The sequence below is a fragment of the Corvus cornix genome, chromosome 9 (assembly GCF_000738735.6).
Source record: "Corvus cornix cornix isolate S_Up_H32 chromosome 9, ASM73873v5, whole genome shotgun sequence".
Lineage (NCBI taxonomy): Eukaryota > Metazoa > Chordata > Aves > Passeriformes > Corvidae > Corvus > Corvus cornix.
In genome coordinates this window covers 24,398,246-24,425,000 of record NC_046339.1, presented here as the reverse complement: position 1 = coordinate 24,425,000, position 26,755 = coordinate 24,398,246, and the positions used below count along the sequence as shown (strand labels likewise).

The 26,755-nt window shown below is 50.2% G+C and overlaps 3 protein-coding genes across 7 annotated transcripts in view; 1 reads left to right on the top strand and 2 right to left on the bottom strand.

Annotated features, from left to right (window-relative positions):
* The window catches only part of MAP3K13 (mitogen-activated protein kinase kinase kinase 13), a 74,691-nt gene extending 64,953 nt beyond the window's left edge, over positions 1–9,738 (top strand). The window contains exons 12-17 of one of the 3 annotated variants that reach the window (XM_039556680.1): positions 179–316; positions 1,325–2,045; positions 3,186–3,256; positions 5,075–5,372; positions 6,023–6,120; positions 6,209–9,738. In XM_039556680.1, coding sequence (XP_039412614.1) covers positions 179–316; positions 1,325–2,045; positions 3,186–3,256; positions 5,075–5,372; positions 6,023–6,120; positions 6,209–6,245 — 1,363 coding nt within the window. In that variant the 3' untranslated portion in view covers positions 6,246–9,738. Of the gene's footprint in view, positions 1–178; positions 317–1,324; positions 2,046–3,185; positions 3,257–5,074; positions 5,373–6,022 lie in introns of all 3 variants that reach the window. The other 2 variants (XM_019292885.3, XM_039556681.1) reach the window with 2 other exon arrangements.
* A 369-nt stretch (positions 9,739–10,107) lies between these two features.
* On the bottom strand, positions 10,108–13,635 carry TMEM41A (transmembrane protein 41A). Its single transcript, XM_039556683.1, has 5 exons — positions 13,452–13,635; positions 13,197–13,350; positions 12,244–12,405; positions 11,589–11,727; positions 10,108–11,082 (listed from the first exon to the last, which is right to left on the bottom strand). The coding sequence occupies exons 1-5, from the start codon at positions 13,547–13,549 to the stop codon at positions 10,862–10,864; spliced, it is 774 nt and encodes a 257-aa protein (XP_039412617.1). The 5' UTR covers positions 13,550–13,635; the 3' UTR covers positions 10,108–10,861.
* Positions 13,636–13,828: 193 nt separating this feature from the next.
* LIPH (lipase H) lies at positions 13,829–26,492 on the bottom strand. Of its 3 annotated transcripts, none has more exons than XM_019292918.2 (10): positions 26,294–26,491; positions 21,946–22,313; positions 21,170–21,278; positions 20,983–21,084; positions 19,948–20,037; positions 18,675–18,842; positions 17,779–17,874; positions 16,779–16,890; positions 15,647–15,820; positions 13,829–14,207 (listed from the first exon to the last, which is right to left on the bottom strand). In XM_019292918.2, exons 1-10 carry the CDS (start codon positions 26,343–26,345, stop codon positions 14,102–14,104), a joined length of 1,377 nt encoding a protein of 458 aa, XP_019148463.1. In that variant the 5' UTR covers positions 26,346–26,491; the 3' UTR covers positions 13,829–14,101. The 3 variants fall into 3 exon arrangements, with proteins under 3 accessions (XP_019148463.1, XP_010409447.1, XP_019148464.1); XM_010411145.3 differs by having other exon boundaries at positions 13,829–14,137; positions 26,294–26,488; XM_019292919.2 differs by lacking the exon at positions 18,675–18,842 and having other exon boundaries at positions 26,294–26,492.
* Between the last annotated feature and the right edge of the window lie 263 nt (positions 26,493–26,755).

The window sequence follows — 26,755 nt, the reverse complement described above, 5'->3', positions numbered from 1 at the left end:
TTTAGAAGTGTCTGTGTCCTTTCCTAGCAGAGCAGGTTGTGTTGCAGCCAGCCGTGGCTGGGAATCAGGCACGCAGCACGGTCCCTGCGGAGCCAGTTCCTGCCCAGCGGGAGTGGCAGGTGGGGAGAGAGACAAGTGATGTGGTTTTCATTTGTTTTTTCTTTCCCTGATGTTTCAGGAGGGAACAAGCAGTGGAAAAGAAATACCCTGGGACTTACAAACGCCACCCAGTCAGACCAATAATCCACCCCAATACAGTGGAGAAGTTGATGAAGAGGAAAGGGGTCTCCCATAAACCAGGCAGCCAGACCAAACGGTGAGAAGTAACAGCCCAGTCCTGTGCCAGAGCCGGAGACAATTTTGGTCTGATCCCCACTGGGATGAGCAGGCAGTTCCTTCCCTTTGAGCCTGATGAAATGCAGGGTGGGACAAAGGGGTGTTCATACTTGGGCCTCGTCTGATCCTCAGAACCATAATTGTTTAATTATCTTAAGGCGAAAGGGATGAATCCTGCCATCCCTCCCGCCTGGCAGCTCTCTGGAGCCACAGAATCACAGGATATGTTAGTTGAGTGAATGTATTGTTGGTCTGTGTGATTTTTGAGCAGATGATGGTGCTTGGACAGGAGGTATCTCTTGTGTTTTCTCAAATTCCTAACTGTCCAAGTAGCTAGATCATCCCTGACTTGGATGGGAATAAGCAGGGCGAGGAATTGTGGAAATCAGCCAGACCTCAGGAAGGATGGATTCATTGTTGAGGAATTAATTTGGGATTTGAGATTTGGGAATTCATGCTGTCCTTTCAGTTATTTCTCTTCTGCATGACTTTTAGATAGGGAAATTATTTTTTTCTAGAGGAGTTGTCTTAGTCTTTACTTTTTTGGGGATTTCCAGGAGTTAGTCCTGATTACCAGTGAATAATCACTTCTGAAGTAATATCCCCACACGGCTCTGAGATGAGCAGCCTGATCACCACCACTGTACACACACAGAGTGAGAGCCATGTTCTACCCCAAGGTCCTGGGAGGGAGCTATTTTGGGAGAGAACATCAAAATCAGAGCGGAAAAGGAGAGCGTGTGACAACTCCTGGAGAAAACAGCAAGAAGGGAGCGTAGAGCAGGGTGGGCTGAGTGGAAAGGACGTTGAGTGGAGAGAATCTCAGGGACCAAAATGCAAGAGTGAAGCAGCTGAAGGGCAGGGCAGCCTGTAGATTTTAGGAAGCAGAGTGTGCTTTTGACTCCAGCTGCCTCTTCATCCTGGCTCTGGGCCGGTGTCACTTCTTTGTCTGTGGCTTGACGTGTGCCTTCCTCTCCCTGTCTCCCAGGCCAGATCTACTGAAGTCGGAGGGCATACCCAGCACAGAAGCAGCATCCAATGGCTCCCCAGTCTCAGGAAGTCCCAAGATGTCAACCCTGAGTGGCAAAAGCCGGTACCGCAGCAAGCCCCGGCACCGCCGGGGGAACAGCAAAGGCAGCTACAATGAATTTGCAGGGATCTTGAAAAACCAGCCAGCGCCAGACGATGCCCCCCCGCCTGCCCCTCCCCACGCCCCCGGAGCGCCACAGCAGCCCGGCCACGGTGCCCACGGGCAGCACTCGCGGCTGCACGCCCACGGGCAGGACATCGCCACCTGCGCCAACAACCTGCGCTACTTCGGGCCCGCGGCCGCGCTGCGCAGCCCCCTCAGCAACCACGCCCAGCGCCGCATGTCCGGCTCCAGCCCCGACCTCATCTCCACCGCCATGGAGGCCGACTGCCGCCGCGGCCTGGACAGCAAGGACGGCACGGCCGAGCGCTGGCAGTGCTGCCAGGCAGATCCCTACGACCCCTGCCTGCAGTGCAGGGACGAGGACAGTGGCCAGGCACAGATGGCGTCCGTTGAACCGGGGGGGAGCCGCCCCCAGTCGCCGGCGGCCGCGTCCCTCTATGAGAGCGCGCAGTTCATGGAGAAGCTGGAGGAGCAGGGCACGGCGGCGTCCGCCCTGGGCACTCCCCAGCACTTGGCTTCCTCAGGGCTGCCCTGCAAAGCAAGATCCCTCCAAAAGGTGAGGACAGAGCACTGGGGTTTGAAGATGTGGTTTTGGTAGGGCCTGGTTCTCTTACGTGCAGTTTTGCCAATTTTAGTTGGAGTTGCAACTTGTTCTACTGAATTTTTGATGTTGAAACAGTCTCAAAATGCTTTCAAGCCTTTCTCCAAAGGAAGGGATAAATGCATTCTTTAAATTGTTCTGTAATATCACGTGAGAGTTTCTTTGGGAATCTGTGCTGCTGCTGTGTCTCAGAGCAAGGATTCAACATTTGCCATGGTCTTGGGGACATCCCTTTTGCTGCACCTGACAGAAATTGTCCCCCTGCACTGAAAGTCGTAGTTCTTCCTGTATTTTGTGAAGATTTTGCAAGAGTAAAAAAGAGGTTATGGCACAGTTGTACAGAAACAGCTCTTTGTTCCTCCTGCTTCCATCCAGGTGAGAGAAGAAGCAGTCTGAGTTCAAAGAGCAGGAAAACTGGGCCTGGCTGGAAAAGTCAAGGAAAATAGCATAACTACTAGAGTGTGGGTTGGCCCCAGCAGGAAGGGAGTGGGACCTTGTAAGACAAGGGGATGGCATGAAATAAAGACTGAAACTGAATGAGGGGATGACAGGTTGGATAGGATAGGAGGAGGCTGTAAAAACCCAGCAGTGTGGGGGTAGATTTGGGTGGGAGAAGGAGAATAAAAGGCTCTGTGCTCACTGAGGTATGAAACAAATCCCGAGTTCTCCTAGTTGGTGAAACCCATTGGCAAAGGCTGTGCCATCCTCCATCCTGCTCTATTGATGGGCTGCAGCAGAAGAGGGTAAAGCCAAGAGCGCCAAATCAGCTCAATAATTTATGTGGGTTTCCATGTGATACTAATTACTTGATTTGCTTCAGTGAGAATCTGGAACGTTCTGTGCTCCTTGCCTGCTAAAATACTCCAGTGTATTTCTCAGGCAGTCACTCCAGATTCAGGAATGGCGCCCTTGAGGCTGCCTGAAACAACCTCCTGGTAAGATGATGTCTGAGTCAGTGTTCCTGACACACAGGCTGTTTTCTGGTCTGGATTCTTGCAACCTGTTGGCACAGTGACTTTGTCCTGGAGGACCAAGGGTCAGCCATGTTCGAACTTCCCCAAACGTGACACCCTTTTTGTCCTTGTTTTCTGCCAGAGCGGGGACGAGTCATCAGAAGAGGAGGAGGGCGAAGTCGACAGTGAAGTGGAGTTTCCTCGCAGACAAAGGTAAAAGGTGAATTCGCTCTAATCTCTCTTTGGTGGGACAAAACTGAGGAGGACAACTCTCACAGCAGCTGCACACCAGCACCGAAACTGGGGAAGGTGCTGGCAAAAGAACAGAATCCCATTCACTGTGTCCCATCCACCCTCAGCTGATCCCTCGCTGTTCCAGCCCATCCTGAGATGTTCTCTCTGGCCCAGCTTTCCTGCTGCAGCCTGTTTGCACCACAGCTTGATCACACTTGATAATGTTATTCTGCCTCTATAAATGAGCTGCTGCATCTGTTTCACGAGGATCACACTTAGTGGATGTGGGAACCCTTTGTGGGGCTCTTCCCAGTGTTGTTTATTAATTGTCGCTGCAGTGGGGAGGACTCCCGCCCAGCACCTTCATAGCTGAATTCAGATAAGATTGCAGAGCTAAGTGACAACAGCAGATCAAATGTGATGGTGTTGCCTGTAAAATAAGACTTCGGGGAGTGTTCCTACATAAGCCTGGGGAACAGCAGGATTTACAGTCCTATGCTCAGGAAAGACATCATGGACTTGGTGCTGTAGCTTTATGAAAGCAGCTGCTTGAAGTGCAGGAGTGATCCAGTAGGCAGACAGGTTAAAGGTTTGATTCAAAGGAGCAAAGAAGAAAATAAAAGCTTGTCTGCTGTTGTGTGCATCCACAGCACACCTGAAGCTTAAATCCTAATGCCCCCTTCATTGCCCCAGCTCAAAGACCACGGTAAAGTTTGGAAAGGTACTGAGAAGTGTGACAAGAGTGGTTAGGGATGGTTTCCATAGAAGAGGAGGACAAATCCATGTGAAATGTTTCTCTAGCAGGAGGAGAGGCAACACCGGAGGTGCATGAAATTGTAATTTATGTGGAGAAAATAGACAAGGAATGATTCTTCACATTCATGGTAGGGGCAGCCAGTGAAGCAAACAGGGCTTTAAAATGAAGAAAAGGAAGCGCTTTTTCCATCCAGAACATTTTCAAATGTGGAGCTCATTGTCAAGGTGTGCTGTGGAAATCAGAGCATGAAGAGCCGTAAGTGCAGAATTTCTGGAGTATGGATCCCTCAGTGACTGTTAGCATTGCCACTGGGTTTGAGCTTCCACTCAGAGGTCAGATGTGCTGAGTGGTACAAACCAGGAAGAGATGCCAGGAGAAAGCAGGCTCTGTCTGCGTGCCCTGGTCTCATACTTGTCTCAGATGATTCCTTCCTGCCTGGGGTTGAAGGCAGAATGCTGGGCTGGATGAGTTATGTGACTCATACAGCTCCTGCGTGATGTTGTTTCCTCTGTGATTTACTAACTTGGAAGATTAGGAGGACAAACTGCCTGTTCCATGTGGTGCCCATTTGTGGGTCTCGTGGCATGGTCCCTCAACTGATGTGTTGCCCCACTGCTGTTGAATCCTGGCACAAGGCCACTTCCACGGTCCTCAAACTGTGAGCTTATTTCTTGAGTGGACGCTCCTAAATCCTGCCTGGCTTTTGGGATGGCTGCCAGGTGATGCAGGTATTCCCAGGTGAGTTAGCTTAAACTGCACAGTACAGCCTTGCCTTCCTTTAGGAAAATGCACTGTCAAAGAAAAATCTGCTCCAGGGTAGATCAGCTAATATGGACATAGCAGACAGGACCAAATAGGAACAGATGAATTTAAAGATGCAGGTCTTGAACTAAATCACTCAGAAGAGGTAGAAATCTGTACCTGCAGGATGTGGAAGGCACTCCCCAAGGCCTGGTGTAACAGAGCAGTGAACACAGCACCCAGGAAGCTCCTGTGAGTGTGATCCAAGGTGAGCACTGAACTTCTCTCCCTGTTTGCAGACCCCACCGCTGCATCAGCAGCTGCCAGTCCTACTCGACCTTCAGCTCCGAGAACTTCTCCGTGTCGGATGGAGAGGAGGGGAACACAAGTGACCACTCGAACAGCCCGGATGAGCTGGCCACCAAGCTGGAGGATGAGCTGGCTGAGAAGCTGGAGGACATGTTGTCCCAGACTCCAGAGATCCCCATTGAAATCTCCACGCAGTCAGATGGGCTTTCTGACAAAGAGTGTGCTGTGCGGAGGGTCAAGACTCAGATGTCTCTGGGCAAACTTTGTGCAGATGAACACAGCTGTGAGGTGAGTTGGTTACCCCTTATCCTTCCACTCAGTGGAAAAAAACTACATAAATGTTATGGAAAGGAATCCAAGGGCCAGAAAGTTGGAACACTGCCTAGGAAATGCTGTGGTAGGTGTACTATGGCAAAGCAACTGCTGCAATGCCCAATCTTCCTCCTGCTTGGCAGAAGAGTGGGTGGGGGAAAAGTAGCACAAACAAAGCTGAACATAATGTGCTGGTCAAGATGAGTGTGATTTTGGGAGGCCGTCAGATCTGCAGTTGCATTAAGTGGGATAAAAATAGATAATGAAATGGAGCGGATATAAGCTGCCTCAGACATATCCATTGGCAGCCTTGCTGACAAAGCTGGAATGACTTTCTTCCTTTTGCTGCCTTTCAAGTGTTTGGGAGGGGAAGGGCAGAGCCTGCTGCACCATCTCCTCCTAACGCTGCGCTTGGGAGTGCTCTGACCAGGCATTTCTGTGCTGGCCCCTCTCTGAGGGGAGGCAAGTGCCCTTTGGTGGGGCAGCCGTGTGCTGTGCCCTCTCCTGTGTGTGCCACTCTCCTCCTCTGGTGACCTTTGGCTGGCTGCTGTGACAGACTGGGATGTGTGGGTGATGTGCTGTACGGGAATGATGCTCAAGTCTCCCCCTTTCCTTTTGTCTTGCAGAACCCACCACAGTTTGGAGAATCAGATTGTGACTCTTCTGAAGGGGAGTGTTCTGATGCCACAGTCAGGACCAATAAGCCCTGCAGCTCTGCTACTTGGTAATACAGATCTCCCCCAAAGCTTCCTGGTACTGGCATTTTGATTTCCCTGAGATTCCACTTCATTCCCCTTCATCACACTTTACAGGAAGAGAAGATGCTTCTCCTTCCCACCCCAGGAGTGATTTGCAATAACCCGAATCTCTGGAAAATGTCCAAATGAAATTAATTCTCTTTGAGCATTTCAATCAAGAATGGCAGGGATGTATTTTATTGAATAATCTAGTTACTGTAACATGGATATTTATTTTTTTGACATTTTAACACTTTTTACTGTAAAGAGTGGATTGTATTTATAGACACACAGACTTGTTGCAAAAAAAAAAAAAAAAAGTTCAGAAAGCAAGCACACTATGGAGAAACATCCTGGGAGTCCTGCCTGGACAGCTTTGTGTACAGACACGGGGGATTCTCTTGCTGCTTGCACAGGGGACCAGGCCTCGTGGCCCTGAAGATTGGAGAACAGATCAAGAGAACTAAACCACTCAGTCTTATCAAATGAGGAAAAGCAGAAAAAGACCTGACTGTAGGGTCACCTGTGAACAAAGTGTTTTCAGTATAACCAGCTGGGTCATTTTTAATCAGAAGGTGGACATGTTCCTGGAGAAAACTGGTACCGAGGTGCTAACATCCAGGGTCTTCTGAGTCGATACATCCCCAGGAATGTAATGGTGGGTTTTATTTTAAGGGTTTTTAGTTTCTTTTTTAATCAGCATTTTGTTGTGAGATCCTGCAAATGTATTCTAACCTCGTCCTCTCGAGAATTGGTATCAGAGCACTTCTTACCACCGTCCTTGCTTCACTCTGGGAGTGTCAACCTCCAGCTGAGCAGGGAAACCTCTCTCAGATGCAGTGTGCCATTTCCCAGTTTACTTCCTCCTCTTACCTCCTGTCTGTTTCAGTCAGTCAAAGAAATCAATCAACTCAGTGTTGGCCAAGCAAGGACTTGCAAAGTGTGGAAAGCACATTCCGCAGAGCCCGAGCACTTCTGGGGAGGACACTGGAGACGCCTGGACTGGACTGGGAGAAGCAGCCTCTCACCTACAGCAGCATCGAGAACCAGCAGAGAGCTGTGTGTTGAGGGGGAAGACTGGGAATCACTGGCCTGGCTAGGAGCATCAGCCCTGCTCTGTCTCCTTATTCACTGTACATTCTTGGAAGCATTAGCAGCTGCCTGCCCTTCGTGGCAGGCCTTGTGCAGGGAATCTTGACATGGCCGTGGCACGGCTGTGTCTCGGGCGTGCCCCAAGGCCTCTGTTTCTCCTCCAAGCTGAAACTCTGCAGGTGCAAGTGAGGATAGTACTGGTATGTGACAGGCCGAGGCATTGGCAGATGAGAAAAATTTGTTTTCTGATAGAACTCATAGTGCCTTCCCTTCAAACACTACTCTTCTAAAATAATATTGAAAGAGAACAAAATGATAGAGCACGTTCCCCCCCTTCCTTAGTTGATGTCCCCCTGCAAGAGCCCTCCCTCTGCCCTTCCCAGTGCGCTGGCTGGCATGGCCAGCCAGAGGTGAACGGCAGGAATGGACCATGGACAGGTACTTCTGTTGCTTTGTTTGTTTACATTTTATGTTAAAATATTGGTTTGAACTTAACTGTGGTAATTTATAGCCTCATGGCAAAGTGAAGGAAAATGTCTTACTTATACAGAGAGCAGTATTGTATGAGTTAAATTATCCCATATTTTTAAATTTTTGTAGCTGGACTACAGACAGATCTTAAGTTATAATGTTATTTTATTATTTATTATCATTTCTGTAGATCAGAAGGTTGGCTTCACCGCTAGCACAATTGTAATCTCTGTGTGTGATGTTACCTTCTCCCTGCTCACCGGAGGGGTGGGAGCAGAGCTGGGCTCCGTGGCTGTCAGGAGTTGCTGCCTCTCGTGATTTCCAGGGGTGCTGTTACCCCAGGGCAGAGAACAGAGAGGGGGCTGCAGTCAGGTTCCTCGTGGGCAGAGCTGCAGTTTGCTCACGTTGCTGGTGGTCGGCAGCCGCTGAACTGGTGGGAATGTGGGAAGGGTGGTCAGGGAGTGAGTGGCTTTTGAATTGATCACAAAGTGAATAACTGTGACAAGATTCCCTGGCCAGAGCATCCAAAAGGACACCAGGGAGGAGGGCAGCTGCCCCGGGCAGTGGGTCCATGTGGTGGATCACCTGGGCAGGACCAAACAGACTCCTGGAGAGGGAGTGACCTGCTCACCCTGCTCTGGGCAGAGGCAGAATCCCGTGAGGAGTGAAGCTCTTTCCTGGCTCCTTTCCTCTCTCTTCCCACCCCTCGTTTCTCCTCCCCAGTGTTCTTTGTCTCTCGGCCAGTGGCAGGAGGAGCTGGCAGGGCCAGAGAAGGCTTTGCTGTTGTGGGGTGAGAGGGGTTTGGTGGTGCAGGTGGTTACTCAGGAGACTCGAGGCCGAGGTGTGGGAGTTTAGCAGTGGAGAACTGTGTGCATGTAACACATTGTGGTGTAAAGAGAGGTGGAGAGCTGCCATCAGGTGTCCCCAGCAGAGGATGCCAAGCCCTGTGCCCCTGGGAGGCTCTGCTCAGACCTGGAAGGCTCTGGGAGACCCATGGGCAGCACTGGTATCCTTGGGCAGTCCCACAAACAGCCCCGAAGCAGAGCTGCCTCCAGCTCAGGCCTGTCACTGTCCCCAGGGCCTCCAGCCTGTGGTGATGCAGTCCCTGACAAACAGATTCCAGAGGGGTTTGGGTACCTGCAGTCTCTGCATAGGCTCCACCATGGGATGAAGCTCCACTGGGCTTGCAGAGCTTTGGTGTGCGTGATTTTGGGACCCTTCTGGGCCAGCTGTCCTGGGTGTGTGCTGATCCCTCCCCATCCTTGCCTGAGGACATGCTGGCCCATTCTGCAGCCTGGGCAAGCAGAGCTGCTCCCTCCAGGCTGCCACATTTAGCTCTATTCTCCTCACACCCCCGGGTCACTGCACTGTTAGTCCAGCGTTGCTGCTCCCACCCGCTGCCCCCGACGCTGCATCCCTCTGGGAATGCCACTAGGGCAGCCCCAGTGGAGGTGTCACCCCAGCCTCCCCTGCACACACGTCCCACAGCCTTGCTGTGTGCAGGCAGAGCTGGCTCAGCACCCCCACATTCCTGGGATGGTTGCTGTCAGTTCTGGGGGGGTTATGTAGGACTTTCCTTAGTGATGCCTCCCTGGGATTGCACAGACACAGTCCCCACGTCGCTGTATGGGCACCTCTGCTGCGGTTCCTCGCACTTCCGCTCCTGGCAGGGTCTGGGGTTGAGAGGTGTAAGTGGGCCTGCTTACTCCTTGTAGTAACACTGCGTTCCAGGGCTGGAGTAAACTTTGTGGGTTCCCTTTCCAGCATCCCGAGTACCCTGATCCAGTTCTCGTGGCTGCTGACAGCTCCTGAACACTAGCCTAGATTTTCTCCCAGAGCTGAATGTTGCCCTCCCCGCTGTCGTGTTAAGTACCCATTTCATCTTGGCCCTGTCCAGTAGTGTTCATCCCCTCCTCCCTGCTCTGTGGATTCCTGAGACAAACTTGATTTTTTTTTTTTTGTATTGACCAGTGTACAGTGATGGAAACAAGAATGACTATCAAAGCAAACAATGCATGGAATAAAAAGCCAGTGTACTTCAATGCTGCAGGCTGGTCTGGTGATCTGGGAACGGGTTCTCATGGACTTTGGTATGATGTCACGAAGCCTTGCTCTGGGGTCTCATGTCTGCCCCCTTCCATACCACGAAGGTTACTTTATCCTCTAAGTGGATCTCCTCATGGAGAGCAAATACCAAAACCCCAAGAGCAGAGTATCATCCCTGGGGAAGGAGGGTGCTGAGGTCCTGGCACAGGGTGCCCAGAGAAGCTGTGGCTGCCCCTGGATCCCTGGCAGTGTCCAAGACCAGGCTGGATGGGGCTTGGAGCAGCCTGGGCTAGTGGAAGGTGTCCCTGCCCCTGAGAGGGACAGGATGGGCTTTAGGATCCCTTCCAACCCAAACCATTCTGGGATTCTGTGCTCTCATAGACAGAGCCCACCTCTTTATTTGGAATCCTCCTAGTTATACAGGAGCAAATGTTTCAAGGTGCTTTTCAAGGACAAATCTCTGCCAGTCAGGCACATCCATTCCCATCTTTTTTCCCTTTAATCTTTATGGGGAGTAGCAGCCACTGGCAGACCAGAGAAGCAATCTGAAGTATTCTGACATGACTGATTCAGGCAGCTCAAATCCTGAGCATTGTGCTGCAGGGTGTGCTGGTTTAACATGGGAATCAAAGAAGAATCTTCTACAGCTGCACCCTGGAACACCATTATTTTCTCGAGTTGGTGCTTGTACAGCTGCCCTGGAGCACAGGGCTCATCATTTTAGGCCAAAAATGCTAAATCTGTCTGGAGTTGGAGGGAGCAGGGCCTGCCTACTGCCGCCAGGGCTGCGCTTGGCCAGTGTTCCACAGCTGCATTCTGGTCTGCCTTTCTCACAGGATGCCCATACTCCTCCTTTGATTCCCCACAGCCTCAGGCACAGGAGACTGATTTAAATGAAACAGGCAAATTAACTGAGTGTTCACAAAGCCCCTGTATCCCTCTCTCCGTGCAGACACACGCACAGGTAAACATTCATTAAAAATAAGAACTGACACCTCCTCTGACATGAGAAGGATGATTAAAAATTGCCACTGTCCTTGGTGGCACAGAGCATGCAGAATATAACCCCTGGGAACAGAGTCCTGCAGCTTTCACCCCAAAACTGGGGCACCTGAGCCATCACAAGCTCTTTTTGCCATTGACTGTCTGAACTTGCTTGTCCCCATTCAGCTTCAGATGTTTCTTGCTGTATTTCTTGATGAGGGTCCCTGGAATCAGCGCTGCCACAGCCATGGCCAGCAGCTTGAGCAGTGTGTCCCAGGAGAAGATGGCATCCAGAGAGGTGATTTGGGACAGAATGGCCCCTGTCTGCACACAGATGAAATTATATGGTGTAAGGCCTGAAGGAATCAGAGCAGAAAAAAGCTGTTAGTACCCCCCTAGGGAAAATGAGCTCAAATATGCCCAAGGCCAGACACAGAAATCCCAGAACTGTTAGGGTTGGAAGGACCTCTAGGGATCATCCAGTCCAACCTCCCTTGCTAAGGCAGGGTTACCCAGAGCAGGTGACACAGGAATGTCTCCAGAGAAGGACACTCCATGCCCTGCCTGGGCAGCTGCTCCAGTCCTCTGCCACCCTCGATGGAAAATTCTTCCTCATGTTGAGGTGGAACTCAGTGTTTTCATTTACAGCCATTACACAGACACAGGGGTCTGTGCTTGTAGCAGAAAGAACCAGGTGTAAAGCAAAATTTGCAGCACTTGGGACACCTGTTTACAGAATGCTCAAGGGCAGCACAGAGGAAACAGACCAAGGGTCAGAGTCCCAGCTCTGCCCTCCCTGGCTCAGTGATACCAAGAGCAGCAGTGTCACACTGTCCCCTCAGGCTGTGTCCCCAGGCCTTACCAATGAGGACGGAGAGGAAGAATTGGGATACGGGGATGTTTAAAATGGGAGCTGAGAGGTTCAGAAACCAGTTTGGTGTCATGGGGAACAGCCTCAGGAACAACAAGAAGAAAAATAAGCAGCTCCTGTTCTCTTCTACCTGCCAAAAGAAACGTTCCACATTATTCCTGCTCCTCAGACAGCAGTAACATTCAAATGGCCACGATACTGGAGTGAATTTAGGTTTTATTCTAACATGCCACTGCATAACATCAGTTCAGAGCTGATGGAAAGCAGCAGTATTATGTATGTATGGGAGCCTAATGGTGAGCCAGCCCTCTTCAAAGAAGGGATGGAAATGAGACCTCACCTGAACCAGAGATCAGGAAGTCAAGAGCAGGACCACCTCCAGCATACAACACAGCATGGATGGAGGCAGTTCTGGAGCACAGGGGCTTCCCAAACACTCCTTTATTTCATGTCTGCTTTTCCTTAGGATCTGGGATTTTCCTGGCAGCCTCTTTGCCAACAGGCTTGCTCCAAGAGAGCAGCCTGCTCCTAGACTGTGCCCTCAGCAGGCCTCATGCATCCCCTGCACACACTCATTTTCACTGTCACCCCAAGAGCAGCCTGGCCCAGGGCCACCCCGGATGTCAGCAGAACTGCCAGTTCTTACCTTCCCTTGCAGCAGAGCCACCTTCTCAGGGAAGAAGTGGACGATAAGCTGCTTGCCAAAGGCTGCAGAGAGCAGGTAGCAGAGGGTGGCTCCCACAGACGTGAGCACCGAGCACAGCACCAACCCCATCCATGGCCCGAAGAGCGCTCCAGCCAGGACATTCTGTGGGGACAATGTGGAGTGAGGCCTGGGGGACACAATGTGTCACAGAACCACAGAATTGTCAGGGTTGGAAAGGACCTCTGGAGATTATGCAGTCCAAATCCCCTGCCAAGGGAGGGTCACCCAGAGCAGGTGACACAGGAACAAGTGGGTTTGGGATGTCTCCAGAGAAGGAGACTCTGCGCCCTTCCTGGGCAGCTGTTCCAGTGCTCTGCCACCCTCCATGGAAAGAAATTCTTCCTCATATTGAGGTGAAACTTCTTGTGTTTTAGTTTATGGCCATTGCTCCTTGTCCTGTTGCTGGGCGCCACTAAACAGAGTCTGGCACCATCCTCTGACACCCCTTGGAGATATTTATATGCATTAGTGAGATCCCCTCTCAGTCTTCTCCACTAACCAGGCCCAGCTCCCAGTCTCTCCTCATCAGAGAGATGCTCCAGCTGTATGTCTTTGTGGCCCCTACTGGACCCTCTCCTCCTCACCTCTCTTGTCCTGAGGAGCCCAGAACTGGAGCTGGCACTCCAGCTGTGCCTCACCAGCAGAGGGGCAGGATCACTCCCTGACCTGCTGGCAACGCTCTTCCCAGTGCACTCCAGGATCCCACTGACCCTCCCGGCCTCATTATCCACCAACGCTCCCCGATCCTTCCCAGCAGAGCTGCTCTCCAGCAGGTCAGCCCCGACCCGTACTGGCACTGAGGGTTACTCCTGCCCAGCTGGGAGACCGCTCGGGTCCCTCCGGCTCCTCCTGCCCGATCCGTGAGTGCCCTTGCCCTCGCCGCGCTCCCGTACCAGGAGGCTGGAGCCGGGGATGGCGAAGCTCTGCTTGTACAGGTACGCGCCGCAGAACAGGGCCAGCGCCGCGCCCCGGTGCTGCCGCTCGTAGTCCCGCAGCGCCTCGGCCAGATCCCGCAGCTCTTCCAGGTCCGCCGGGAAGCGCAGTGCCCTGCGGGGAGGAGAGACACGCGGGCAGCCCCGGGGGAAGAGAGGGACACGCGGGCAGCCCCCGGGGGACAGACGGACACAGCCCCGGCCCCCCACACCCACCTGCGCGTCTGCCCCGCGCTCAGCCGCACCGACAGCAGCCACAGCGCGGCCGTGGCGGCCGCAAAGACGAGCAGGAGCCCGGCCGGGCGCCGCCACATCCCGGGTCGGGGCCGCCGTTCCGCCGCCGGACCGACCCGAGCGAACGCGGCCCCTCCCGGCCCGGCCCTGCCGCCCTCAGCGCCCCGAGCCGGGCGCGCACGCGCGAGGCGGGGCCCCCGTGAGGGCCGCGGTGGCGGGCGCGGCGCGGGCGGAGCTGTGGGGACTGGGTGGGATCTGCTGCTCCTCAGGGCTCCAAGCTGGCTCAGCTGCCGGCACACGCTGTAAACCCTCGTTTTAAACCCGCGCTTTTAGCCCTCGTTTTAAAGCCACGCTTTAAAGCCGTGTGCCGCCGTGGTTTTATTGTCGCTTCCCCAGCCTCTTCATACGCTGTGCGGGGCGAGCGGGTCTCGCTGCTCGGCTACCGCGGAAGGCGCCCGGGCCCCGCCAGGTGAGTCCCCACACGGCGGTGGAGTGTCTCCGTCCCCACACGGCGGTGGAGTGTCTCCGTCCCCACACGGCGGTGGAGTGTCTCCGCCCCGTCCAGGCACAGCATCCGCGGGACTCGGCCCCTGCTTCAGCACGGGATGGGCTTGAAGGTTTTCTGGGTGTTCTCACGCAGGACCAGGTCGTATCGGCACAGCTGGGGTCTGTGTGGAAACACGGCCGAGAGTGAAAAAACGGCGCTTTTTTTCTGTCGTCTCCCCACGTGCTGGAGGCCTATGTAAAATAAGTCATCTTCTCAGGAGAACTGGCTCCAAGTCCACCTGCAGTGAGGTTGGCTTTAAGACAGGGATACCTTGAGCATTATGCCACTCTGTTCTATTTGCTTGTGGAAAAAAAGGAACAAAAAAATCCAGCAAATAAACAGGCACTGGCTGCAGAGTCTGTGCTTACCTTTAAGCCAGTCCACACCTGTGTCCACCAAACAAGGTGGTCCTTCCAGTTCATCTGCTTGTTCCTGCCCTTTCCCTGCTCCTGGCATGAGGAATTCTGCCACTGCTCTGACCTGGGTCCAAACATTGGTCTGGTTCAGCCAAAAAAACGGAGGAAATACTTGGGCTTTCACTGGGGAAATATGAGCATTAGCCCTGGCACAGGGAAGGGGAGAGGCGATGACTGATAGTTGAAGTGTTGAAAGTCCTGAACTGTGCTTATGGCCTGTGGCAGCCCCTCCTCGGGGAGAGAGGGCATCCTCTGATTAAATATTTAGGGCATTTGTGTCTAGTTTTAAAAAGACTAAATGTATAGCTGGGGCTGAAAGCGACTCTAGAAGTGTGGAAGAGACAGGGAGTGGCAGCAAGGGAGAGCTGCAGGACTTTGTTTAGTAGATGTACACAACCTTTTCCTTGTTCCAAGGTAGGATAAGGGTAGCAGACCTCATGAAATGCAAAGAAACATGTTCTGTAGCTCTGTATGTCTTTTTGCTTTGCTCTCCTTACCCTGTGATCTTCCACCCTTGTTTTAACCCAAGTTTAAAGCACAGTGTGGTGTCCACATAGTGTCCTTGCACACAAGGTCAGTGTAAGAGATTCTGTACTTGCTGAGCTCAGGCAGACCTCCCGACCTCCAGAGGTGGGAAGCTTAAGGGTAGGACAGCAGAGCAGACAGAGGTTAATGAGGTGGTAGAAATCTCATCAACAATGGCCTGGGAGGTACCTCCTGATGTTGTGGGTACCAGTCAGGGCTTTGGGGCAAAGCAGCCAGCAGCTCCCAGTTGCTGGAATTCCAGGAGTAAATTAATCTCCCTGCCTCACTGGCTGTAGAAATTGGCTGGGATATAAAATGTGTATTTGAGGCTGAACATCTGTTCTTCCCAGAGAGCTGCATTTCCCTTCATCCCAGAGTTCAGGCCTGGGCAGCTTCTCAAAGGTCATTTTCCTGACCAGAGGTTAAGGTGTCAGGCCATGTCAGAGTCACATCACATGTGACATGTTCCCAGTGCAATGACAGCCTCTGTGTTCAAGTAAATATTCAGCTGTAGGATTCCATTAAAGAGGAATTTATTCCCAAGATATGTGTATGAGAATTACTAAATGTAAAATCTAATTCTTCTGCACAAACTGCACAAACTCAGCCAGGCCAGGAATCTGGGAGATTGCTTTACTTCTGTCCAGTCTGCACCCACAGAAATGGTTTGTTTGTAAACATCCGCTCACCTTTCTGGGTTTGTCAGCGAGCGGAACCTCATTTGGAGAATCCTGAGCTTGAATTTTGGGCCAATGACAGATCCCGTGGAAAATGTCAAGGAAATTCTTTCCACAGTTTCAAGATCCTGGTCAAACCCAATGAGCAAAGTGATTTGGTTGTACTGCTGGAAGGTAGCAGCTTCTCTAGAGGTAAAGCAGACGAGAGAGAGTGTCAGAGAGTCACCAAGGGAATAGCACTGGTTCTAATGTAGTCACTGTAGTATTAGAAACAGGGCTGGGGGAGGAGGCCTGAACTTGTGATTAGTTTCTGATTTACAGGAAATGGGTATGGATTCAGGTCTCCAGGTGTCAACCTGCTCAGCCACTTCTGCCCTCATTTTTTTGGGTTGGAAGTGGGGACACAGAGGTTGGATACCATTTGGCCCCAAACCAGGATTTTCACTGTGATTCTGCTTTGGTCCCAAGTGGCCTAGACCCAAGTGATATTTGTACCTGGCTGTCTGTGCAGGCCTGAACACTGAGGAGCCTTGAGATATGCATGAAATCTGCACTGGCCTTGGTGTGGGAGTGATGCTGATTGCTCCAGTGCAAGCAGATACCAGATATGGCTGAGGGAATAGGCACTTAGAGAAACATGGGAAAACTGGTTGTGCAGGTTTGTTTGGCTGACGTGTGGTTAAGATCAATCAGGAATTTGCATGTCACATAAACACCAGTCATTAATTTGTCTCTCTGAGTGGAATGAATTGGTTTTGGATGAGACATATTCAGGCCCAGGTTAATCCCCAGCGGTCTTGGGCACTGGGAACTAGAACAGAGCACTCCCTGGAAGAGGAAGGAAAGAGAGGGAAATGTTTTTCCTTCTGTTGTAGTGGAAGCCTAGGGAAGCTGTGCTGCTGGCTGATATTGTCCACTTCAGTCCTTAAGATGACAGAGAAGGGCCCAAATCAAAAGGCTGGGCTGTCAGGGGCTGTGTGCTGGGGGAGGCTGTGGGAATTCCATAGGGCCAGGAAATCCCATAGTCATGTGTACTAGCAAGTGTCAGCAGAGAAACTGGGGGAGGATGTGTCACCTCCTCCCAGATGCAGTTGTACCAAGGGATGCACGAACACTTAGAGATGCTCAGGCCAGTAAGACTTACGGATTGACTCTTGATTCTGCCTTCCTCCCAGCTTCATCAACTAGCATGATGCTGAAGGTGCCTCTCCTGGTGTCTTTGTTCCATGTGATAATATCCACCAAGTAGTGATAGACTGAGGGGAGAGAGAGTGGGTGGGGTTAGACCCTGTGGGTTCACTCTGCTGTCCAGGCTGTGCCCTGTCTGGGAGCAGAGCTGCAGGTGGAGGATGGACACAACCCCTGCAGTTTATCTGGAAAATCCGTTTCTCCTCCCTGCTCTCCATCTCGCTTCGCAGAGATTTCAGCCAGAAACACTAGGAGGTGTCAGGAGAGCACTACAGCAAGGGTTATCCATGCCGGATGGCCTCTCTGTATGGTTCCCAGCACACTGCCTTTCACTGCCTGCCTTCCCCCTTCACTTCCAGACTGTCTTTTCTTTCTTCTGTCCCTCTCTGAACCACTCCATTTCTGTTCTTCATACCTGTCATTTGTCATCTCTGTCATGGAGCAGAATTGTCTGTTCTTTGATCTGTGAGTCTGAATTCACTTGCTGACCAGCACTGGAGCTCAGGCCATAATCCCTGCCCATGCCTGGTATGTTGGCACTCACAGGGATGAGGAGAAACCTCGGTGAAACCTTTTTTTCCACAGATTCTCCCCCTCTCCTTGTGGCTCTCACTTTTCTCCAGGGTGGCTTTTTCACCTGTACAGCCTGTCTTTCTCTTTTATCATTCCCACACACCTATTACTTTCACAAAAGAATGGTGTGTTGCTTTGAAACACAATTTGGGAACTTTTATACTTAATTTGAAAGTTCTCAACCAGTTTCCTGGTTGAGCAAGTTGGCTTTCCCAGCACTGGACAGGTTTTCAGGTAAGGAAGGTCATGGCAAACCACAGATGGACACAATTCCATCCAGCAGCCACTGGAGTTTCTAAAACGCAGATAACCATCTCTGCTTGGCTGCTGCTGAAGGAGGCAATGCACAGGGAAAAATCATCTCAGGAATCTCAGTCACTTACTGCAAAATGGCTCTTTGTCCGCTGTATCGAAAAACATACTTGTCACTGGATGGCTCTGTTGTGTTAAATAGCTTTTCCACTCATGGGCATAATAACCTGCAGGTGACAGTTTGAAAATGAAACGGAGTTACTGCACAGGTAGGTGAGCCACTAAATGGCTGAAACCAAGCACATATTTAAGAAATAGTGCATTGTGTTCCAGCTGCCAGGTAGCACTGTGACACACATCCTCCTGTACTCCAAAGGCTTAGGACTGAATATGTCTGGTTACTGTTCAGCACTTTCTTGGAGCTGATCTGTTTCCACATCTCTATCCGTGGTCAAGAAGGATTTCATTTTGCAGTGCAGAATGAAAATCATCCCCTTGACTCTGTCCATTCCTTTCTGGAAGTGTCAGGTGTTTTAGCATCAACATTTCAGAGCTGCCAGCCTGAGGCTGGGCTGGCTGGGGCAGACAGTCCAGAATCCCCTTTGTCCACCTCTTTGCCATTCCTTTTACAGCACAGAGGGGTTTGTGGTGCTGGGAATTTACTTGGAAATCTTATTTTAGCAAGAACAGGCCCCTGTCCCTCAAACTCTGCAACTGAGAGACTTTAATTCACTTTTTCTCTGACTTTAGTGTAAAGATCCCAAGTCTAGTTTTGGCTTTTCTAGTTCTGGATCCCTTACCTGTGGATTTCTGTTCTAGATCATAACAGGATGTGACATTACAAGGAGCAGGCCTGAGAGACCTCAAAAGACCTCTTTTAGAGGTCTTTTACAAAGCACCGTGTTGTGTTGATGCTTTTACAAAGCACCGTGTTGTGTTAGTCCTTCAGCAAAACATCACCCTCCAAGTGACAGTGATGAAAGGCAGCCCAGTATTCAGGATGGGTTGACATTCCCTGGATCCTTACCTAGGATGGGGCATGGCATGGGCCAGAAGGGTTCGCAGCTGGTGCATTTGCCATTCCTGTAATTCCTGTACGAGTTGCATGGGTATGTGGTGATATTGCAGCTCTGTGTCAGGGAGGACAGGAACAGGAAAACAGACCTCTGGTGGTCACATTTAAAATACTGCAGTCCTTGATCGTGTACAGGGAAGAAATGTTTCGTTAGCAATCCTTACGCCTCAGGGAAACGGGATTAATGCCCACAGGACACACCAGTGGGCAGTCACTGACCAATCTGAACCCAACAAATTGCACTGGGGAGCAGCACTGGGCTGTGGCAGAACAGTAAATGGGCAGCAGCCTCTCCCTTTGAGTGCACTCAGCTCTGCCTGTATCTGCTTTGCTTTTCTTTTTGTCTTTTTGGTTTTAAAAGCATTTGTTCATGTGGTTGCTGCAGTTCCAGAGAATCCAACTATGGATCAAGTTCTGTCTCTGGTGCTCTCTGTATCTCTCTGAGCTCAGGCCTGACAGCTGGATATTGCTTTTAGCTTTGCACGTGACCTTCCATTTTGGTGTAAAAAACTCTTCAGAAAGACATAACTAATAAAATGAGTTGTTGCATGAGCAGCAAAATGAGTGAAGCCTCATTTCCTAGGGATTTTTGGCTCAGCCTGGTCCCCAGTGTAGATTCTCTTGGGTCTGATAAAGGTTGAGTTCACAATACTGCATTTCCTTCTGTAAGGTATCTTCTTCAGCCAGCTTTCATCAAACCAGTTCTGCTGCCAGGCTGAAATGAAAAAAGCTTTCTTGTGTTCAAGACTAGGGCTGTGCCTTCCAGACTGCACCGTCTGTCACTGCCAGGGAAGGTGCCTTGGCTTTGGGATAACTGCCTGCTCCACATTCATCTTGAACCTGTTTTCTGAACAGGTCCTTGCCACTGCTAGTCCTTGGGCTTTTGTGTGTTACAAGTAATTAGAAAGAAAAATCTCACAGATTTTCTGGACATAGACACAAAATGAAGGCACACATCTACCTGATGACTTTTTGCACAGAGGATTAATCCCACTTGCACTGTGACAGAGGCACAGAGATGTCACTCTGACTCTCATGTCTGCCTGGTGCACATCAGCTAAACCCCTGTCACACCAGTGCTGAGAAGAGGTTGCTGCCATGGCTTTCCCAGAGTATGGATTTCATGTATTTTCTAAGCAGTGATGATTATTCTCTGGCTTTCTCCTCTTTTTCTGATTGGAAACATTTTGTCAGGGTTTGTGCAATTCAGGGCAGGATTAATTACCAGAAAATATTGTAAGTGGACAGCCTGGTTGGTCGGTCCCGCCGTTGGGATAGAAGTCAACGTGGCCCAGTGCTTCTCCGTATCCCAGTCCTAGCAAAAGGGAATACCAGGGCTCAGAGAGGGAATATTAAATTGTAAAAAGCACAAGAAGGAAATACTGATGAAAAAATAGTAGTTATTTAGCTCTAGGATGCCTGCTTGTACAGCAATACTAATGTCATCCATCTGTTTAGGCAGCAGGCCAAACAGTTGTGACCCAGCTGGGTAATTTTAGCAATGGTATCAAGTACCTTAAATAAGTCCATGCACGCAACAGTACAAAATGTGGGGGTTTGTGTCACTTGTATGCAGGAGAGGAAAAGGGATGTGAAACCTGGCTATTGCTGTGCTGCTGAAATCTGACTTCCTGGGAGGGCTGGAAGAAAAGACGCAGCAATTAGGTGGGAAAGCCAAGTGTTAGGGGTAGGGTGGCCATGGGAGCAGCATGGGGGGCTTGGCATCGCACTGCTGGCCTGGCTGGTGGGTCTGGAAAAGGACAGGGCTGAGGGAGAGTCCAGATTTGCCCTAGAGGAAGGTTTAGCTCTTAGGAGATGGGATGGAGACTGGAAGCATCATGCAGGGAGCCATGGGCTGGGGATAACTGATCTGCTGTGCAAGGCATTGAGCTGTGGGACCGGCTCTGGAAATGCAGCCTGACCCTGGGGTGGGACGTTGGTGTGTCCTGCTCTGGCAGGATTGTGCTGCAGGACCTCCTCTACCGGTTCCTAAGTCCTTGTAAGGCATGGGCCAGGAGGTTATTACTGCTGTCAGCAGCAGCATGTTTTGAAATGCAAATAAACCAGCAGCTCCTGAGGGAGTGCTGGGAACAGCGTGGGCAACACAGCGCCCCAGAGCCTCAGTGAGGGAGTCTGCTGTGCTCCTGGGCCAAAGGAGCGAGGACCCCCAGCACCGGTGCCCACCAGCAGCCCCCCTTCCCCGCGCTCCCAGTCAGTCTCTGGGTTTCCGTGTAAAGGAAGGAGGTGGAGTGTCACGTACCGTCGGTGTCGGAGTGAATGACATCGACAAACTGTGCGTCCGTGGGGTCCAGCCTCTCGCTCGGCGCCGTCCCCCGGTACAAGGGGCCCGCGGGGTCAAGGCCTGCAGCACAAAGCCATGGCTGTGGCATCGCCTCACTCGGGGCTGTCCTTCCTTGAGGCAAGAGGACTGCTGGAGGAAGGCTTACCTGTGATTCTTCCCAGCATGCCATCAAACATCTGTCCCACAAAGCCGGAGATGTGTGCTCCCAGGCTCACTCCTATCATGTGCATGGAGTCAAGGGACGCTCCATCAATCTGAGATTTAAAAGTACTCGTGGTCATGCGTTTTCGGAAAATAAAAAATTGTTAGGAGGAGGAATGTAACATCTCCCAGAGTGTTCCACTCTGTGTAGATAGTCCCACAGAGCAGCCAGCATTCCTGTTTGAGGCCTAAACCTCAGAGAGCTGTGATGAGAGTAGTTCAGGCAATGGTTGTATTTTCCTGGGGCAATGACTACAGGTGTGGACAGGAACCACTGATGGGCCCCAGCAGTAAAATTCCAGTTGCCCCACATGTGGTGCCTGCAAGGAATTAGCAGACACTATGATCCTAATGATCCAGCATCCTTATTGCCTGTGCAAGAGCTTAGAGGAGCTGTGAACTGTAGCTGATCCCCATAAGCTGCCTTTGGATGTATAGAAAGTGGAAGTAGAGTTTCTATGTATGGGAAAACATGTCTGGAGAGTTTTGTACCCAGAAATGTAGAGACTTAGAGTGTAAACTGAATATTGCACCAAAATACCATTGTACCAAGTCCAAGGGTAGGATTTGGCACTGCAGTATACATGCACTTCCAAAAATTAATGTATTCCTTTTTGAGGAGTTTCTATTCCCAGACATCCTGCTGGTTTAAGCATTTCCTTTGTGCCCTTTACATACTGTGCCTTAATGACTGTATCATAGCGTGAGTGTCCAGCTTACCAGCATTTCATCTATAAGTTTCTTCAGAATCTCAGCAACTCTTCTGCACTTCCTGGAAGCATAACTGTAGATGAGAGTCGTTGCCCCCTGGTTCCAGTCCACAATGATGACGTTCATGTCCTCTACAGAAAGCAGGAGATGCACCAGGTCAAGGATCCAGACCGGGGCAGAGCCTGTGGGTCGGTACCCATGGATGATGAAGGTGGTTTTCTTGGTCACATTGAGGTACTTGGAGGCTGTAGAGTGGATCTCCTCAGCACAGGTTGGGTTCTGCCGCGTGTAGAGCAGCAGCTTCACTTTCAGCTCTGTCCCTATCAAAGCATTCCCAAAGCTGAGGGCTGTGAATGCAGGACATGTCTCCTGAGGATCTGAAAGGAGCAGAGTGGCAATTGGAGTTTGGCACCAAAGGGTTTTCTTTAGCCTGTTGTACCTGCTAACCCTGCACAGGGCAGGGAAATGTGTTGTGAGTTGTCTGAGCACAGAGGCTGCTCCTGTCTCCTCTCTCCCTCTCCTCTCTGTCATGCTCATGACTGAAGTTACCTTGGAACTTAAGTTTTCTTGCCATGTTGGAACAAAGAGAGCAATCACGTCTTTTTGGAGCAGCATTCCCTGAAACACCACAGCCCAGCTTCCTGTGGCAGCTGGGAGCTGGCAGGGACTCTCTCCAAAAATCTCACTGGTGTGAGGAAGGTATTAGAGACCGACAAGCAGGATGGTTGCTGTATTGGTTTGTGAGCACACCCAGGTGCTCTGGACAGGTTCTAGGCTAAACAGGTGTCCTCAGGGTTGATTTCTGGAGCTGCCAAGCCGCAGAGAGTCTTGCCGTGGTGAGGGGCAGCTCAGTGCTTCATTTGTATGTGCAGATGCAGCCTGCATCTGCAGGTATTCCAGACTGCAAAATGGGGCACCCTTGACTGTGTGAGATGGTAATATACACAGCTTTATACACAGCTGAAGTGTAACTGAATTTGATGTAAGTGCTGCTTGATGGGATGGCCTGTGCCACTGGAAAGCCTGTCTTTGTTCTTTGCTTTTCCAGCAGGACACCAGCTGAGCCTTCAGAGCCCAATACAGTCTCCAGCAGGGCACTGGCAGGGAATGGAATAACTGTCTCCAGACAGACACTGCTTATGAAGGCCCTCCCAGGTTTAGTAGCCTCTTCCTGGCTCACAGTCCTTTCCCTCAAATCCTCGTAATCTTATTGAAGAACCTTGTGGGGGAGAGTGTCTCTCTCACACATATGTCCTGGGCTGCAGTAATTGTTCAGCCTACAGTTCCTAGAGGAATCTTCCCGATCTTTGCTGCTTAAAGGACTGTGCAGTAGGTAGCAGGGTTTAGAAAACCTGCAGCTGTAAGGTACTGATGCTCTAGCAAATCTCCAATGCTCTGTGCATTTTAATTTCTGAATGATGAAACTCTCACTGTTTCTATGAGCAACTTTCCCTTTTCTCCTCCTCGGGAAATCAGGAGCATGAGAGTGATATAAATGCTATGTGCCCAGCACATAAAACAATCTGCTCAGTTGCCACAGTTCTGCTAATTACTTTGTAGGAGCCCCAAGAGCTCCAGAAATAAAAGTTAATAGGCTAAAAGGATGTTGCAGTTAAGTCCAACTGAATATTTTAAATTGCTACCATAAATTTAGAAATAAATTTTAACATCTGAAATCCATGGAGTCCTTCCTGTATAAAGCCTATGGTAACATATGAATGGTGTGACAGGAGTGGTGGGAAATGAGCCCTCAGCCAGGCCCAGTGAAATCAGAGGCCTTTGAATGGAGGGTGTCCTGCCTCTGTAATGCTTCACTCAGAGCTCCCAGAGCAGTGTGACTCTGGGCCCTGCTCCCAAGAGGAAAGGTGAGCTGGGTGGCTGCCTCCTGGCCAGCCTGCTCTCAGCTCATTCTTACAGTGCCAAGATGCTCCAGGGAAACAACAGCAAGAGTTCTATGACACTGCTCTTGTGGAGATCCCAAAGTAACTAGCTGAGAAAAATTAACATTTTTTGCTCATGCACACCAGCTCACACAGTGAGACTCAGTGACTGTCCTCTAGGTGCTACTGCAGCACAAAAAACCACAACTGTGTGTTTTACTAATAACTAGGCATTATTTTAGTTACTGTATAGTAGCACTATATAGTGTTATTAATTATCTACTGCCACTGAAGCTGTAGCAATACAGGCAGAAATGCCAGGCAAGAATTGCTTCTGTATGGTGCAAGATTGCACCAATTGCTGAATTTGTCTCTGTATCTCCTGCACTGTGCTGAGGCTTGCCCAGAGGAGCACTGTTTGTCATCAGAACAGCCCAAACCTTCTGGTACAGAAGTGCTTTCAAAGAGCTGGTCAGCATTTGCTGATACCTAATACAGGGTCTGTATAAAGGGCCTTGTTATATCTGCACCAGGTCTGTCAGATTGGTTCTGTTTTGATTAACAAAATCAAATCAGTGCTAATAAGGGGAGGAAACCTGGCAGCTTCTCTTCTGGCAAGCTGGTGCCAACCCCAGCCTCATCCACCATGTGTTCAAAAACTGACAAATGAGGACAGCCAGTTATCCTGGCTTTGCTCTTCCTTCTGCTAAGCACAGTGACTCCTACCCAAATGACTGGAAGTGTCTTTGAAACTCCAGGATGACTGGGGCAAGTGGCTTATTGAGATTTACTCTGCAAGCAAATAGGTGAGGTAGAAACTTATCCCCTGGCACTGTACTTAACCCATGCCCGACAGACCACTTCCCTCCATTAAAGGGGAATGAATATGGCCATTAACCCAGCATGCCAGTAACTCATTTCCAGCCCTGCCTTAGCTTGCTAGACAGTCTCTGGCAATCTCCATTCTCCTTCTGCTCCGTTTTCTGATATGTAAAATAGTAGGCAAACACTGTTCTGCTGGGCAAGGTGCTCTGATCTCCGAGAACCTGTAGCGGGGAGCATAAAAATGTGTTAAATCCATGTACCTGCCTGGGAACTGGACATGTTTGGTCTGGAGCCTGAGATCAGCCTCAAAGGTGCTATTGCAGCAGTGTAGGTATCTTCAGAATAACTTGGTTCTGAAGTTTTTTATATATATATATATATTCTGAAGTTATATACTCCCAGGTGGGAGTGTTGCAGTCATGGGAACAGTCCCAGGCAGACTCCTGGTATTTACTGCAGTCAGTGCTCTTAAGGCCTGCATTCCCCTGGTCTCTCTCATTCCTTTCTAGGAGATGATATTTGGAGGCTTTTTGTTTGATGGTGATCCTATGGACAGGCAGGGTTTGCCATGCTGGTGTTTTGGGGCTGTGGTACCTAGCTGTCTGCATGAGTAAAGTAGCAGCTGAGGTTTTTACCAGCCTGTCATCTTGCAAAGGGAAGTTCCAACAGATTTTTCACCTCAGTGGGTCAGTGGTCACTTGGCTGGATGTGTGGCTGTCCCGGCTGTGGTCCTTGGGACACAGAGCTGCTCGCCCAGTAAGAACCTGCGTGGAGCTCAGGTGAGCATGTCGCCACTTCTCTGTCTGCAGGAGCTCTGGTCCTCCAGCCCCTGCCACCTTGCCTGGTCTTTGTGCAGTGTGTGTCATCAGACTGGTCTTAACCATCAGCAACAACTTTCCCCATTTAAGCATATTTCACTACCACACCACGAATCTCGGGAGCATTAGTGCAGATTTCCATCCCTTTTCCACAGAGAGGGTGTACCCTCCACTCTTAAACTGTCCTCAGTAGCTCACTGCATTTCATCAGTGCCTTCTCACAGCATTCTCTTTCCCCACTTCTTGTGACTGCATTTCCTACAAAATATTAAACAAACCAAGCAAAGGCAACCCTGAGATTACTCCAGAGGACCCAATGAAACACAAGTTAGTATTTAGAAGAACACTGGGTCTTTTTAACCCTCTTCGTTTTCCCTGCAAAGCAGAGAGCTGTAACTTGCCTTGCTCCCGTGTGTATGCTAACACAAGGCAGTACATTTGTTTATTTTTACACAGGTTGGTTCTTGTAGGGCTGTGAGGCTATCAAATGGATCTTACTGTTCATAAATGGTAATTCATCCTTCGCCTCTGTCATACATGACACCCCTGAGAAGAAATCATTATTCTCTGAAGATTTCAAATGACATTTTCGGTGTCAATGGATAGTACTTATATAAGAGAAATGTTCGCAAAGGGAGGAAAAGATAAAAAATACTTCTGGTTTTCCATTTGGAACTCTTAGAACTGACTACATTCATGTAACCAGCATAATTTGCTTTGCCAAAATAAATAATGCTAGTGAGAAACCCTAGCAAGTACATTCATGTTGCCGTAAAACACAAAAAATGTGTTATATGTGACAAAAACATTCAAAACAAGCAGTTGAGTTCTTACCTGTTTTCACCCCATACAAAAGGTAGATGAACACAACACACAGCCTCAGCATATGGACTTCCTCATGGAACTTCTAAGGGTAAGAGATTTGAAGGATCCCACAATTTCTCTGGCATGTGTCTGCTGGCTCTGACAGCAATTAGCTTGCTTTTTCTTCTGCCAGTAACAGTAGGTGTGGTGAAAGGAGGAAGTTACCAGCCAAGAAATGAAGACCAGTCTTGGGTTATACAACTGAAGCTTCTTCTTAAGAAGGTGGGGCACCTTCTGTTTTAGCAGGTTTCCTTAATTTAAATATAGTTTGCCCTGGGGGATGACTAATCAAAGACACAAATGGGTTGGTATCACTCTGTGAGCAGCAATTTGACTACATGTGTTGAAACTAAGGAAATTATTGCCTATTTGTCTTTTGCAAAGAATGTCAGGATGGTTGTAGGTGTCTGCAAATCTGATAAGCATCTGGGC